At 38.8% G+C, this 12846-nt stretch overlaps 2 protein-coding genes across 2 annotated transcripts in view; both read left to right on the top strand.

Moving 5' to 3' along the window:
• The first annotated feature begins 2256 nt into the window (after positions 1-2256).
• LOC109466988 (protein FAM49B-like) lies at positions 2257-11775 on the top strand. The gene is made up of 12 exons (XM_019764874.1): positions 2257-2388; positions 2945-2996; positions 4318-4404; positions 5512-5633; positions 5994-6099; positions 6508-6644; positions 6903-6983; positions 7270-7392; positions 7658-7737; positions 8069-8195; positions 8609-8679; positions 9079-11775. Exons 1-12 carry the CDS (start codon positions 2371-2373, stop codon positions 9140-9142), a joined length of 1068 nt encoding a protein of 355 aa, XP_019620433.1. The 5' UTR covers positions 2257-2370; the 3' UTR covers positions 9143-11775.
• LOC109466978 overlaps positions 10480-12846 on the top strand; it is a 4827-nt gene continuing 2460 nt past the window's right edge. The window contains exon 1 of the mRNA XM_019764863.1: positions 10480-10499. Coding sequence (XP_019620422.1) covers positions 10480-10499 — 20 coding nt within the window. The remainder of the gene's footprint in view (positions 10500-12846) is intronic.

The raw sequence follows: 12846 nt of genomic DNA, 5'->3' as shown, positions 1-12846 counted from the left end.
AGGTAAGTCAGATTTCGTAGCAGAATGCCAAGATGAAATCGTCTGACCGTTTCAAAAATCACATCCAGTTGCTTGAGTAACTGTTTTTTTGGCATAAAAATGTATGGTATTTTGATAGAAACCCTCTAGTAGTATTTTTGATGTATATATATGTATTCAATCTGGAAAGAGACCCCGCTCACCCTGTTTATTCTTGATGTGTTTTTCTGTAACTCTTTATATTTAGTCAAATTACTGGTAATTAATTTTTTTGCATTGTGGTAAATTAACTGAATTCCTATTTCCTTGCCACATTGTTTTCTACCCTTGCCTGGAGAAAATCAATGTACAATTCGAGAATACAATATCATGCAATTATTTTTATTGCAATATAAGGCCACACCAATTTATTTCCTTGGTTAACGGATTCGCCGCTTCGTTTTTTTGCCAAAATGAAATAAAAATAAAAACAGAACAAAAATCCATACTCTCGGGTCCCGAATCGGGGGCCCCAAAATCCACCCGGTACGTTGTAATTTTTCAAAATTTGGGCATAGTTAACAGCATTAAAAATACATTGCTTTAAGGCAGAAACGTTTTTCTGAGTGCAATTTTGTTTGGAAAGCTAGGTTGCCTCTTCAAAAGTTCGTCAAATTCTTTTGATATAGAACTCGCCCCCCACCCCCTTTGCACATGTCATGTCACCATTCATGGGACAAAACTTCACTGACGACAAACGTACGGCAGATTTACTGAGTCATCGTGCCTGTAACAACATATCATCTCCCTTTTAGATATATATTATATTTTGAAACACGTATTGTGTCGGAAACGTGCTAGTAAAGGGCGTTAAAAGTGATCGGCCCAACGTATAAACTCGGCCTGGGCGGCACATGCACACACACCTTCAAAACGATCTATTTTCCAGGGAATATGTAAAAATAACACGACATAACAATGTATTCTGGCATCACAAACTGTATTACTCTCAAAAAGTACAAAATCCTACCACAAACATGGGAATTTGGCAAAGTAAAAAGTCCTCCATGCACATGCACGTATGTCCATTCACTAAAGCAACTTTTTCTCACGGTCGGAAGAGTCCACTTCGAGTAGGGGGAAACAGGTCCCTTTAATTATAGAAGTTACTCTGTGAAAAATACTACATGTGCTTGTGGCATTCTAACAATGTTACATCTTATTTAGATACCTATAAACAGGAGTACAATTGCAAATAATGCATTAATTATTATATCTAAATTTTTGAATAAAATGGTTCCCCCTACAAATAAAAAATCCCCATACATCAAGGACTTTATTGTGAAACCCTAGACCATTGAATTTGTGGCAACTTGAAGAGTGTGTCAATGTGGCTATTTGTTTGAATTTTGGCTATGTATAATGTAGCTGTAGCATACCTAAAGTGTATAATGGGAAATATAAAATGGATACTACCGGTAGTATTTGGGAATTGGGGAAAGATAAAAAAAAGAAATAAAATATCTGTTTAAGTAGTAAATTCTTTTGACAATAACTTTTAAACATTCCTGGAAATTTGTCTAAAGCATATATTTAGGATATTGTAAATTTCAAGCTCTAAATAACTTCCATATCAGCCAGACACAATAGAATGCCCAGCCCAGTGGTAAGCTGTGTTCCCTCAACTCTAAGAAAACAATGGGATCTGAACAGAGCTCCCTGATTTAAACCACTCTTTGGAACTTTGAAAGATGAATAAAAGTGAAACCAGTTGGATCGGAGTCTTGTCAACTGACAGTTTGTTGTTCATACAGTAAAGATGTGTATCTTGCAAAATAATACGAATAATTGTAAAGGGATGTAAAAGAAGTGGCTCATGTAGTAATGGTCCTTTCAGTTCAATAAGTGTCCAATATAATGTCTTATATCATTTTGTAACTTAACTTAATGGATTGCTTTATACATGGCTGTATGGCAGGTAGTCTCAAATTTTTATTTTTATTTTTTTTTCGCCCGCCCGCTCCATTTTTTTTCTTGAAAAATCCGTTAACCAAGAAATTAAATTGGTGTGGCCTAATTACAAATGAAAATAAATGTTTCTGATTAAGGTTTCCTTCATAGTCCCCTGATACATTTTTTTGCTACTGTTGACAATCTATGAATACAGGATGTGGCTTGCCTTAACTGTTAGTTATGCCATGATGTGTGTGTATAACACAATGTATTCATAATTGATGGGGGTTGAATAGCAACAGGTTGACCATCCCATGGGAGGTGGGGAGGTATACACAAGTAATTATCCGGCTGAGTTGTTCCTGCAGGAAGTACCCACCCCCACCACTGAGCAGCATCAGGCACTATTACTGATACACTATCAGTATGGTCTTCAATATTTATAGGCATTAAATATGCATGGCAGCACCTCAACAGGTTAGTCCATTGGGAGGGCTTTGGGGAAAAGGGCTGCGCACTTGGCTGCTTTTCTTTGCCTGTTGCAATATATTATTATTACATGTATATAGAAACATGTGTACAACTAATATATTTGTTTCAGATTGAAAGTAGTATTATCCTAATTAAAGATTTTAAAAGTTTTTCTCTGAAAATTGTACAGAAATGCTGATTGATGTATGATTTTACATCAATTTTTTATCGTAATATTTTGATTGAAATAAGGTAAAGGTAATATCACTGTAAGACATGTTGTATAAGCATGTTTGAAAATCATGAGAAAGGTTGCCTTGATACATGTATATGGTGTATGTAGTTATAGATTTCACTGCTTCATCATATGGATCAAATTCCATGGATCTGTGGTCGGGGTTGGATCCCAGGGTCTGCCCCATCTTGGACATGTTGTAAGTTTTTTTTTTTCTAAAAGGGATTGCATCCGACATTTCGGATGGTGGCACCCTGTGTTACACTATGCTGGCTGTTTTTTCTCTATATGTCATCATTTTTCTGTCCTGCCCATTTTGTTTCCCAGCAAACCCATGTCTTTTACGAGATGTCCGTGACGGACAAAGACAGTTGTGCCTGTAAGTACGCATCCCTTCCAAGCCTGACTCCTGTGCATGTGAATGGATTGGCCAAGTGTTCTCTCCAGAAATATGTTTCATTTAAGTGTCACATTACTGTAAAACGTTGCACTTTGCATGGGGATTGATTGGACTTGAGATATTACTTTTATTGTAAATGTCTCCCAAGCGATCACTCAACACTTTCTCAAATCCCCAGAATATGATTGAAGACAGAAGTTATGTACATTGCTCATAAGCGGCCTGTTGTTATTTCATGAAGTCGGACCGATAAATTCCTCACAAGGTTTTAGTTCAAGAACAGGCCCTGTAAATGAGAAGTTGTATGATCTTTAAGTACACTGCATTGAATAAAAGCATGTAATGTTAAATATGTCCATTGGGTATTAGATACTTTAGCTGAAGAAATTTACACATGTTGCAGATGTGGCCTTTCTAGTAAAATAGTTGCCTGTACTTATGAAAGTGTATGATAAGATGAATTTCTGGGGAGAACATGTAAGATTGTGGACCATCTGTGACTTGTGACGTGCTGGTGATCTCTACCTTCGCTGCCTGCCCCTGTCTACCCCACATCTGCTCTGTGCCATGTGCAAGAAATGTGCCTGATCATACATGCCCTTAGCTACATGTAGCATGATCTGTTGAACATGTGTTTTGCATCCTTTCCTAGGTATGCCGCTAGCTCTTTCGTAACTGTGTTGCAAGACATCACTGCTGGTGTATGATATACGTGTGTTCTGTATGCAATGTGTAAGCAATGTTATAACTCATATTTGTCTTGTCGGGTCATGCATACAAATGTAATATTGTTTTCGGTTCTGCAGTAAATGTATAATAGCTTACTGTATGTGGATTTGTTTTGTACCTTTTTGTGTACCTCAGGCTTACACATGAACATTCTTCTTCCTCTTCTTAAACATCAACATCGAATTACTTTTACTGATTGGATATAATAAATTAGACATTATTTTATTCAAAGATAAAGAATTTGAAAATAAACATTTGACTGTTTGGCTATTGCAATGCTGTTACTGTTTTGCTTAAAATCTACAAATATACCGGTACATGTAACAGGGAAAGACATAGTGATACCCCAACAGAAGAGCACTGCTACAACCGGAGTGCAACTTTCAAAGAGTTGCACAAGAAAAGCATGGAGGAATAAAGCAAAAAAAGATGTCTATTGCAGGAGATATCTGTCACTTCCATGCATGTTTTCTTCATGTCATGGATGGTGTGAAGTTGTTTACTTGCAGGATGATTCAGTGCTGTTGTGTATGCATGTTTTATATCCGTGCTGTCCCTGTGTGTCCTGCAGGTATCTCAGGCGGGATGGGAAACCTTCTGAAGGTGCTGTCCAAGGATGATAACACACCAAAGGTGGACATCTTCCTGGACTTCGAAAGTAAGTCATTCTTTTGACTAATATTTTCAAAAATACACACAACAAGTAGAGTTTGCTATACTGGGGAGCTTTCAAGGCACACTCTCGTCTCTTCGCCAACCTGGTAAAGTCTGGTCTCGTCTTAAAGCTCTCTTGTTAACATGTATATCTGTAAAACAGTAGTGACCTTTTTTGCAGTGACCATTTTGACTAAGGACAGTATAATACTGAGGAAGACTACAACAGCCCAGCTAAGACTTTGGGTTATGTATTGTTGTGTGTTTGGACTTCTACTCTCTACTAGTTAACTGCCAGCACTGATGAGCTTTCCTCAGAAGTCTCCAAAACTTGTAGTAATTCTACACAGTTCTGACACTATGTAGCTACAACCAATTGGCCCTATGGACCTTCATTAAAGTGGTACCGGTAAGGATTATGATGATCTGGAGACAATTTGTGACCAAAAAGTGATATTGAATAATGAAATTTCTGGTTGTCCATGTACCCTGGACTTGTGCTACAACTAGTGCAATGTCATGGATGCAGTGATTTCATTGTGAAAAGGAATTGTGTGCTCCAATTTATTATGTCAACAGTTCCCATTACCTGGTGGTTCTTTAAACAGAGACTTGACTACAACCGGCCCTATTTGCCTGGACAAAGAAGTTTGTGTAACACAGTGTAAACAGAGGTCAAGGTTTTCACAAGCTCTGTGGTCACTGATGCAAGTATATTTCCAGATGTATAGGACAGTGAGTCAGTGTTTGGTGGTAGGAGTCAGCACAGTTTGGTAGTGGAGAGACTATTCATTATTTTGTTCGTTTGCATCACATGAATGGCAAACTGTTTCAAGGTATAACATATCAGTTTTGCAGTCAGCCTACTCCCACACACACTGGGATTGACACTTTATTGATAATCATAGTCAGTTTTAAACCTACTCATAGTGTGGCTATCCACAAACACAGGACTGTAACCCCTTCCGATAGCGTAGAAGACATGAGTAATCGACAAGAGCCAGGGTTCTAACTACTGGCCTCCAGTCTCAAAGACATGGCTACTCGCCCCCTAGACATACATGCTCCTGCCCATGCAGTTCTGATGATAGATGTTTGTGTGTTTTTCCAGATGCCCAGCCTACAGAGTCGGAACATGAAGTTCATCAGGTGGTAGAGAGAGTCCTCTCCACTTCACATGGGCTGCTGATAGAGCTGCAGCAGTACAAGGGAGCTGACAATGAGATCAGAGAGGTACAAGCTGGGCTGATATACTGTTTTCTATACAATATGTAGAAAGTATGTGTGTGTGTGTGTGTGTACTGTGTGTTTCTGATAGTGTGTTCGTGTGTATGACTGTGCATGCATGTGTGTATGTGTATGTGTGTGCATGTGTGTCAGTGTGTGTGTGCATGTTTCTGGTAGTGTGTTCATGCATGCGTGTTTGTGTGTTCATGCGTGTGTGTACATGCATGTGTGCTTGTGTGTGTGCTGTGTGGCTGCATGCGTGAATTCATTGGGTCATTTGCATGTGGGAATCAATCCCATGACCTGTAGTTCTACTGCTGTACTATAGCTACTAACAATTGGTACCTTGTGTCACTGTCACCGCAGGCCATATCCAACCCCAGCAGAGATGACCTCCAGGAGAAGGCATGGAGAGCTGTCTGTCCTTCTGTTGTCAAACTTAAAAAGTACTACGAGTATTCCACAGAGTTAGGTAGGTCCATAGTGATTCCTGTCACACAACTGGCACCTTGTTAGCCATCAACAAAGCACAAAATAGTGCATTTGTTTTAAAAAGGCATACAAAGTATTTTTATTTTGTAACATATACATTAGTGAAAGCTATAATATTTTGTATGAAGGTCTGCATGCTTGTGGGGTTCTATTGTGCTGTACCGGTCCGGAACCCGTTATCGAACGTTATCGCGGCCCGGGTATGATATAAAATACCATAGAGATCAGTGAATGCTGATGTTATATCATGACTTTGTGCAGAAGGTACAAGAAATCTGTTGGTGTTCAAAGGCATGCTCTATACCCAGAAACTCAGGTATTTTCAAGTCTTTTATTCCACATTTTGCAAGACAGGTTTGAAATGGATGTGTTTTGGTTTTGTTTTCAGAAAATGTATTACCGCAGCTGTTGCAGGCGTTGTGTTCGGGGCCGTACACACCCACCCAGCACCTGGAGAGACAACAGGCTCTGGCTAAACAGTTCGCCGAGATTCTACATTTTACCTTAAAGTTTGACGACCTGAAGGTCAGTTCAGGGAATACTGTAACTCTTGCAGTTCTTTAGTGACCTCTCACCTGAAAATCCATGTCACCAGGAATATGTCTCCTTGGTATGACTGCTGCATGGCTACACAGAGAATTGTTTCAACAGTGAATTTTTAACGTGAAAACCGTCCTTTCCCTCCTGCAAAAGTAAATGAATATACAGTATGTTTGATCAGTGGGGTGAGACTGTAGCCATGGACTCATTTCATTTTTCCACTGTTCTGTTTTCCCTGTGCAGATGATGACCCCATCTATACAGAACGACTTCAGCTACTACAGAAGAACACTCAGCAGAATGAAGATGAACAGCCAGATCAAGGTACTGTACATGTATATCGTATCATGTACATGGAATGCTGTTGTGTAAAAAGTGAGCAGCACCACCTAGCCATTGATTTTTGAACTGCATCTTACAGTACATTAGGACATAATGAATATGTGCAACAGTTGTGATGCCTTTGTGTCATGACTGAATGAAACCTGTCAGCAGTTCCAGCATGTGCTACTGTGGTTGTCTTGTTTAAATCAGTGAATTTTGGCAACTCCTCAGGGGAGAAGCCTAGTTCCCCCCATCTGTATGTTAATGTCCTCCTCTGTCCCCACAGGATGGAGTGGGCAGTGTGTATGAGGTGTCCAGTGAAGTGGCCAACAGAATGTCCCTGTTCTATGCAGAGGCCACACCCATGCTGAAAACACTGAGCGAGGCCACCACAAGATTTGTGTCCGAGGTAAGGTTTGGTTCTAACTGTAAATATTCTAAAGCTGAGCAAAACTCTGAATTGGTCTATCTTTTGGAGAACCACATTTTCCACAACAGCGTAATTGATTTTTACAGTAATAGTTGTACCCTAAGATGTATCAGATGGAAATTTAAGCAAGTGTAGACATTTAAGTTTTAATGCATTGTCTATCAACTGTGGAATTGAGATGACCTTATTAATGTCTCTAACATATTATTATGTCGTGGCATTTGTGTTTTCTGCTATATTTCAGAATAAACATCTACCCATTGAGAACACAACTGACTGTCTCAGCACAATGGCAGCGGTGTGTAAGGTCATGTTGGAAACACCGTAAGTAACATGGGGAATACACTTCTTGGGGTCCAATGGTGGGGAGCCCTGTCTTTGTGAAAGCAATCTGTACCTTTCTTATGTCAAAAAATATGTGGAATTTTGTGGTACTACTTAAACTATGTCTCTGCTGTGCACATCTGTGGAGTTCAGGCAGAATGTTAAAGTACAAATTACATGTTTGAAGATGCATGAATAATTTTTCAGGAGAGATCATTCAAAGATATGTACCCAGTGCATAAGCTAAGTACATGCAGCTATTGATGCCACCTAGCAATTTAACCATGAAGTGCAAATAGATGCTGTTCGAACTCACCTGTATGTTTTCCAGGGAGTACTATCAGCGGTTTGAGAATGAGGAGACCATTTTGTTCTGCTTGAGGGTGATGGTCGGGGTCATTATTCTGTATGACCACGTTCATCCTGTCGGCGCCTTCGCCAAGAAATCGGGTATCGATGTAAGTGTTACCCTGTTATATGTACTGTACATGTGGGCTATGTTGGTATATTATACAAAATGGAGAAGCACTTTTCAAGTCACCTTTTTCTGCTTTCTACAATCAGCCTGCTTGATTAAGCCTTTGTTTATTCTCTTAGCTTTCCAAATTGGAAGTTGTTAATATTTTCAGTTTCAACATTTTTCTTGTAAATAGCAGGTTGCAAATAGAAAAGTTTGAATTACAATGTATCTCTGTATAACCATTATAGTGGGTTTTACTTAAGACTTTTTGTATAGTAACTGTACACATCTGCACTACTATAATTTATCAATTCACCCAAATAGCTACCACTCATCTAAGGCAGTATCAAAGTTAAGAGTTCCACTTACATTCGCAGAAGACATGTTTAAAAACTGTTTTGTTATCTTTAGATGAAGGGATGTATCAAGGTTCTCAGGGACCAGCCAGCGAGCAAGGTGGAGGGGCTGCTGAATGCCCTCAGGTATGTTAATGAACATTCCCTTGATCTCCTCTGTTTCTTAGCTCTGCTGTCATGTATTTTATGGTAATAATGGTTCATTGTCAACTTGAAACTTGTCCACAGTTTGCAGCCAAATGTGTGGCTGAACTGGTGTAAGAACATCACAACAAATTCAATTCAGCGTTGGTAGTAAAGAAAATGCTCTAGAATTACGACATAGAGCGGATATATGTCCTTAACATTGTATTTACATTAATGGAATTGCTTTACATTAAAGGGCATACAAGTCTAAAATCAGTATGCAATCCAAAGAGCTCCTTATAATGCAGGATTGTTCTAACTGGCATAAACTCATTCACAGATGTAAGAGAAATGTTGCTTTCAGAGTTAGAATGAAGTTCAATGCTTTTTTTTATCCAGGTACACAACCAAGCACCTGAATGATGAGACCACGCCCAAGAACATCAGAGCACTGCTGGCATAGTGAGGCATGGTGGGGTGTGACATGGAGGAAATATTTTGTACAAGTGGTAGATTAAGTTTGTAAAGTCCATAATATTATAATGATTGTTGCTTTATTAACTTCTCGGTTACTCCCTGCTTTGCAGTGGTATGGTCCAACCGTCCACAATTTTGGGGGACACTTGGCCTCTGCCATTTAAATGGCAGGGGGAACCGACCAGAGTTGGAATGGAAACCACACGTTCCAACGTTAGCACAACTTCAATTAAGTTCTATACAATACGTGCCTTGTAGAATACGTTTTTTCAGGTTGACGTGTGGAAAGTATGGTTTTTACTCTTTCTTTGTGTGAAAGCAATGCTGTATTTGTAAAAGGTTTTGACAGACTTTATATGCTGATTACTATAGTATAAGTCCATTTGTACCATGCAATTTTTTCCAGAAATATGGATGGTGCTGAATTCTATTAGAGATGAAATGGATATGGTAGGCCAGTGCTATAGGAGCCATGGTAGGGCCACTCTACAATGTTGCAAAAACTACTGGTACCAACTGGCCTGTCATTCTGTCATGGTACAAAATGCTATTGGTTAAAAGTATGAGTGGGCAACAAGACCTTCTAGTCTATATATCAGAGTAACTTTAATGAATATCTTTTGTGTGACAGTTTTGGTATCTTGGAAACAGTTCTTTCATCCCAGTTTGGACATCACATTGGTGCTTCACAACTGGAATAGATGTTGAAGTGGTGTTACTACTCTAATCAACAGGATTTGCCTAATCCATTGGTATGATACGGCAGCTTTCACTACACTACCAGTACCGGTGGTTTCTTAATATTCCACTGGACAAAGCTTAAAAAATGGTAATGAGGATGTGTCCTATGTTGTAAAGAAAGTTTTTCACAAATAATAATTGACTGTGAAATCATTAAACATCTTCCTGGCATCTTAGTCTTAAATACAGATGTGGTACTAAAAGGTAGGTTTGGGAGCGGAAAGGTTGAAGTTTTGTTTGTACAAGTTGTTACACCACAGAACAGCAGGAAAATTCTTCCATCAATTCTCTTAAGGCCACCATAATTTATTTCCAAAGCTTGAGATATCTTAATCTACATGTAAGTACGGCATAAAAACATAGCACAGTGAGGTTAACGTGAATCTAATTATTTTTTGTTCCAGAAATTTTTGAACCAAGGTACAGTTTTTCCCTCAGACTGGGTTTTCTGGTTGATCTTCCAGTTCACCACAATTTTTTCTAACTCCGAGAACCAATAAAATAGATTCGTATGGCTTTAGATGTAGGAAAGTTCCAATGAATTTCAGATTGAAACTGCCATATCGTAAAAACACTCTCAACATGAAGAGCAGCAAGCCTCAGTATTTTTGATTCATAAATATGAAACATACCCTTTTCATCAACCTTTGATACACATGTACATATTATATGACAAAGGTCTAACGATGTGACTTCACTGTTTGCAGTGTGTGTATGGTTTACCTTGTGTAACAAGTGTGTCTTGGTTGTTGTGAACAAAAATACAGTACCTACACATGTCAGCAAACTAGCAGTATGTGAATCTTGACAACATTGGCTTGTTCAAAGCAACTGTGGTGCCATTAATTGCTTATATGCACGTTTGTAAGAAAACTCTGAACATAGATCATGTGAATACACTGTGAAGCACTCACAAAACAGAATATATGTTATGTACGTATATATCAGTAGAATGTACAGACATCCCTGTAGTCATGCCATCTTACATGTATCCACCAGTGCCATCTCACCAACGAAAAAAGACAAAATATTGTATGTAAATTTTTTCCTCTTATTTGGAGAAAGCTAAAAGTCGTAGAGTAAGACATTTTTTGCAGTAGATTATTATATGAAATATTATATGCAAATGTGATAATTGTAAATCCAGAGATGTGTGGACAGGGAATTTTACATTAAAAAATGTGAGATTTGATCAAACTTTGAGGTGTTTGGCCAAAATACAGTGAATTTGTACAAGCTGTGTTAAATGGGTATTATAAGCCCTAATTTGAACATTTGTTTGTAAATACTGCCTGGTTTGTTCCTTTAGGACTGCCTCTGTTGCACCAATACAGGTGATTACTTGGATGAACCTTTTTGAAAGTTTTTTTCTAAAAGATTTGGGGTCTATGGCAGGGTTTTCCCAGTTGCAGAATTATTCTACCATCCCAACAGACCCATGCTAACTTCTGGGTGGATTTGAAAGAATTCTAACCTTTTTTCATCTTAGACTCGCAACTTTGTCAATATGGCTGATTGGCCATAATTTGTGTTATGGCCATAACAAAAAGAACAAGATTCCATCAAATGATGGACCCTGGGAAAACCCTGGAATAGACGGGTGTTAGTAGCACATCATTGCTGGATTTGCAGTGCCAGCAAATATCATAGATAACCCCTTATAGGGTTATTGTTTATGTACTCCAAAATGTCTTCATAGACAGTGGAAGATGTCACACAGCTGGGGTTTAATTTAACTTCTTGCACTTTTTTATCAGTGAAGAAAACTGATGTTTTACAGATTGGATCACTGTTAGTGATAGAAGCACACCTAACAGTGGATGTAACATACATGGTGTAGAGTGTATATTGTAAAAAATAAGACAAAGGCTCTGGCAGCATGTTTGTCGTTTTCATGATTTTGTGTATTTATTATATACTGTACGTGGTTCGAATAGGAAAGATTTTCCTCAGGGATGTACCGCCCTTTTTTGAACATACGATTAATGCTTTAAAGAGAGAAGGCCATAAATTATGTCTATGAAATGATATAATCGTAACAAGTCATAAGAGCTGATTTAAGTTCAAGTTCGGGAGTCCGCAAAATTCGATTGGCGACAAATGTGTCCAGAAATAAACAACACTTTTTTCAATTGCAAGAGAGAAGAAAAAAAGAAAGAAATATCGAGTGTGAAAATATCGACTACCATTTGTGTGACACAACTACATGTGTCGTGTTCAGCACCAAGGACAGTTCCATGGCTGCCTACTTTTTGTCTTTAGGTTTTGTCCCCCGAATGAACAATGCAGGTGGTTTGAATAGAAAAATACTTCCCTCAGCGGTTAACCGCACATTGTTGAACATGATTAATGAAGAAAGAAGGCCATAACGTCAAAATGATATACATGTACTTGTACCAAGTCATAAGAGCCGATTCAAGTTCAGTAGTCCGCAAATTCGATTGGAGACAAACATGTTCCAGATGTTCCCCCAAACACATCTTGCGAGAGAAAGAAAAATGGAGGGCTATTCGTGTGGCACAATTATATGTGCCGAAGCGCACCTGATCAGTAAGTAGCACGTTCGAATTCGCGTGAAAATATGACGCGTTCAGCACCAAGGACTGCTCAACGGCTTTCTGCTGGCTTGTTTTCCACCCTGTGTTTTGTTACCGCAATGAACTGTGATGAACAATACACATCGTCGCTTTGAACGTTCTAGTAACGCATTGTTTGGTGGGCAGAACAGAGATGTTCCAGAACAACCAGAGCTAGTTGGTAACGGTCTGTTTATTTTCAAACAAACACATGGTCACCACGTTTGAAGTAACATTGTCTCCATTTGTGTCGTCGCAAAGGATTATGTCACAATAATTTTAGAACAAAGTACACGACACAATACATGGACTTTCTGTGACGACACAAGTATACCTCCGTGACAAAGGTGGGTTACTATCAGAGACGCCAGAA

Source organism: Branchiostoma belcheri, unplaced genomic scaffold (genome assembly GCF_001625305.1).
Source record: "Branchiostoma belcheri isolate BF01 breed outbred unplaced genomic scaffold, Haploidv18h27 scaffold173, whole genome shotgun sequence".
Classification (NCBI taxonomy): Eukaryota; Metazoa; Chordata; class Leptocardii; order Amphioxiformes; family Branchiostomatidae; genus Branchiostoma; species Branchiostoma belcheri.
Note: the sequence above shows the minus strand (reverse complement) of the source record. Positions and strands in the feature narration are given on the sequence as shown.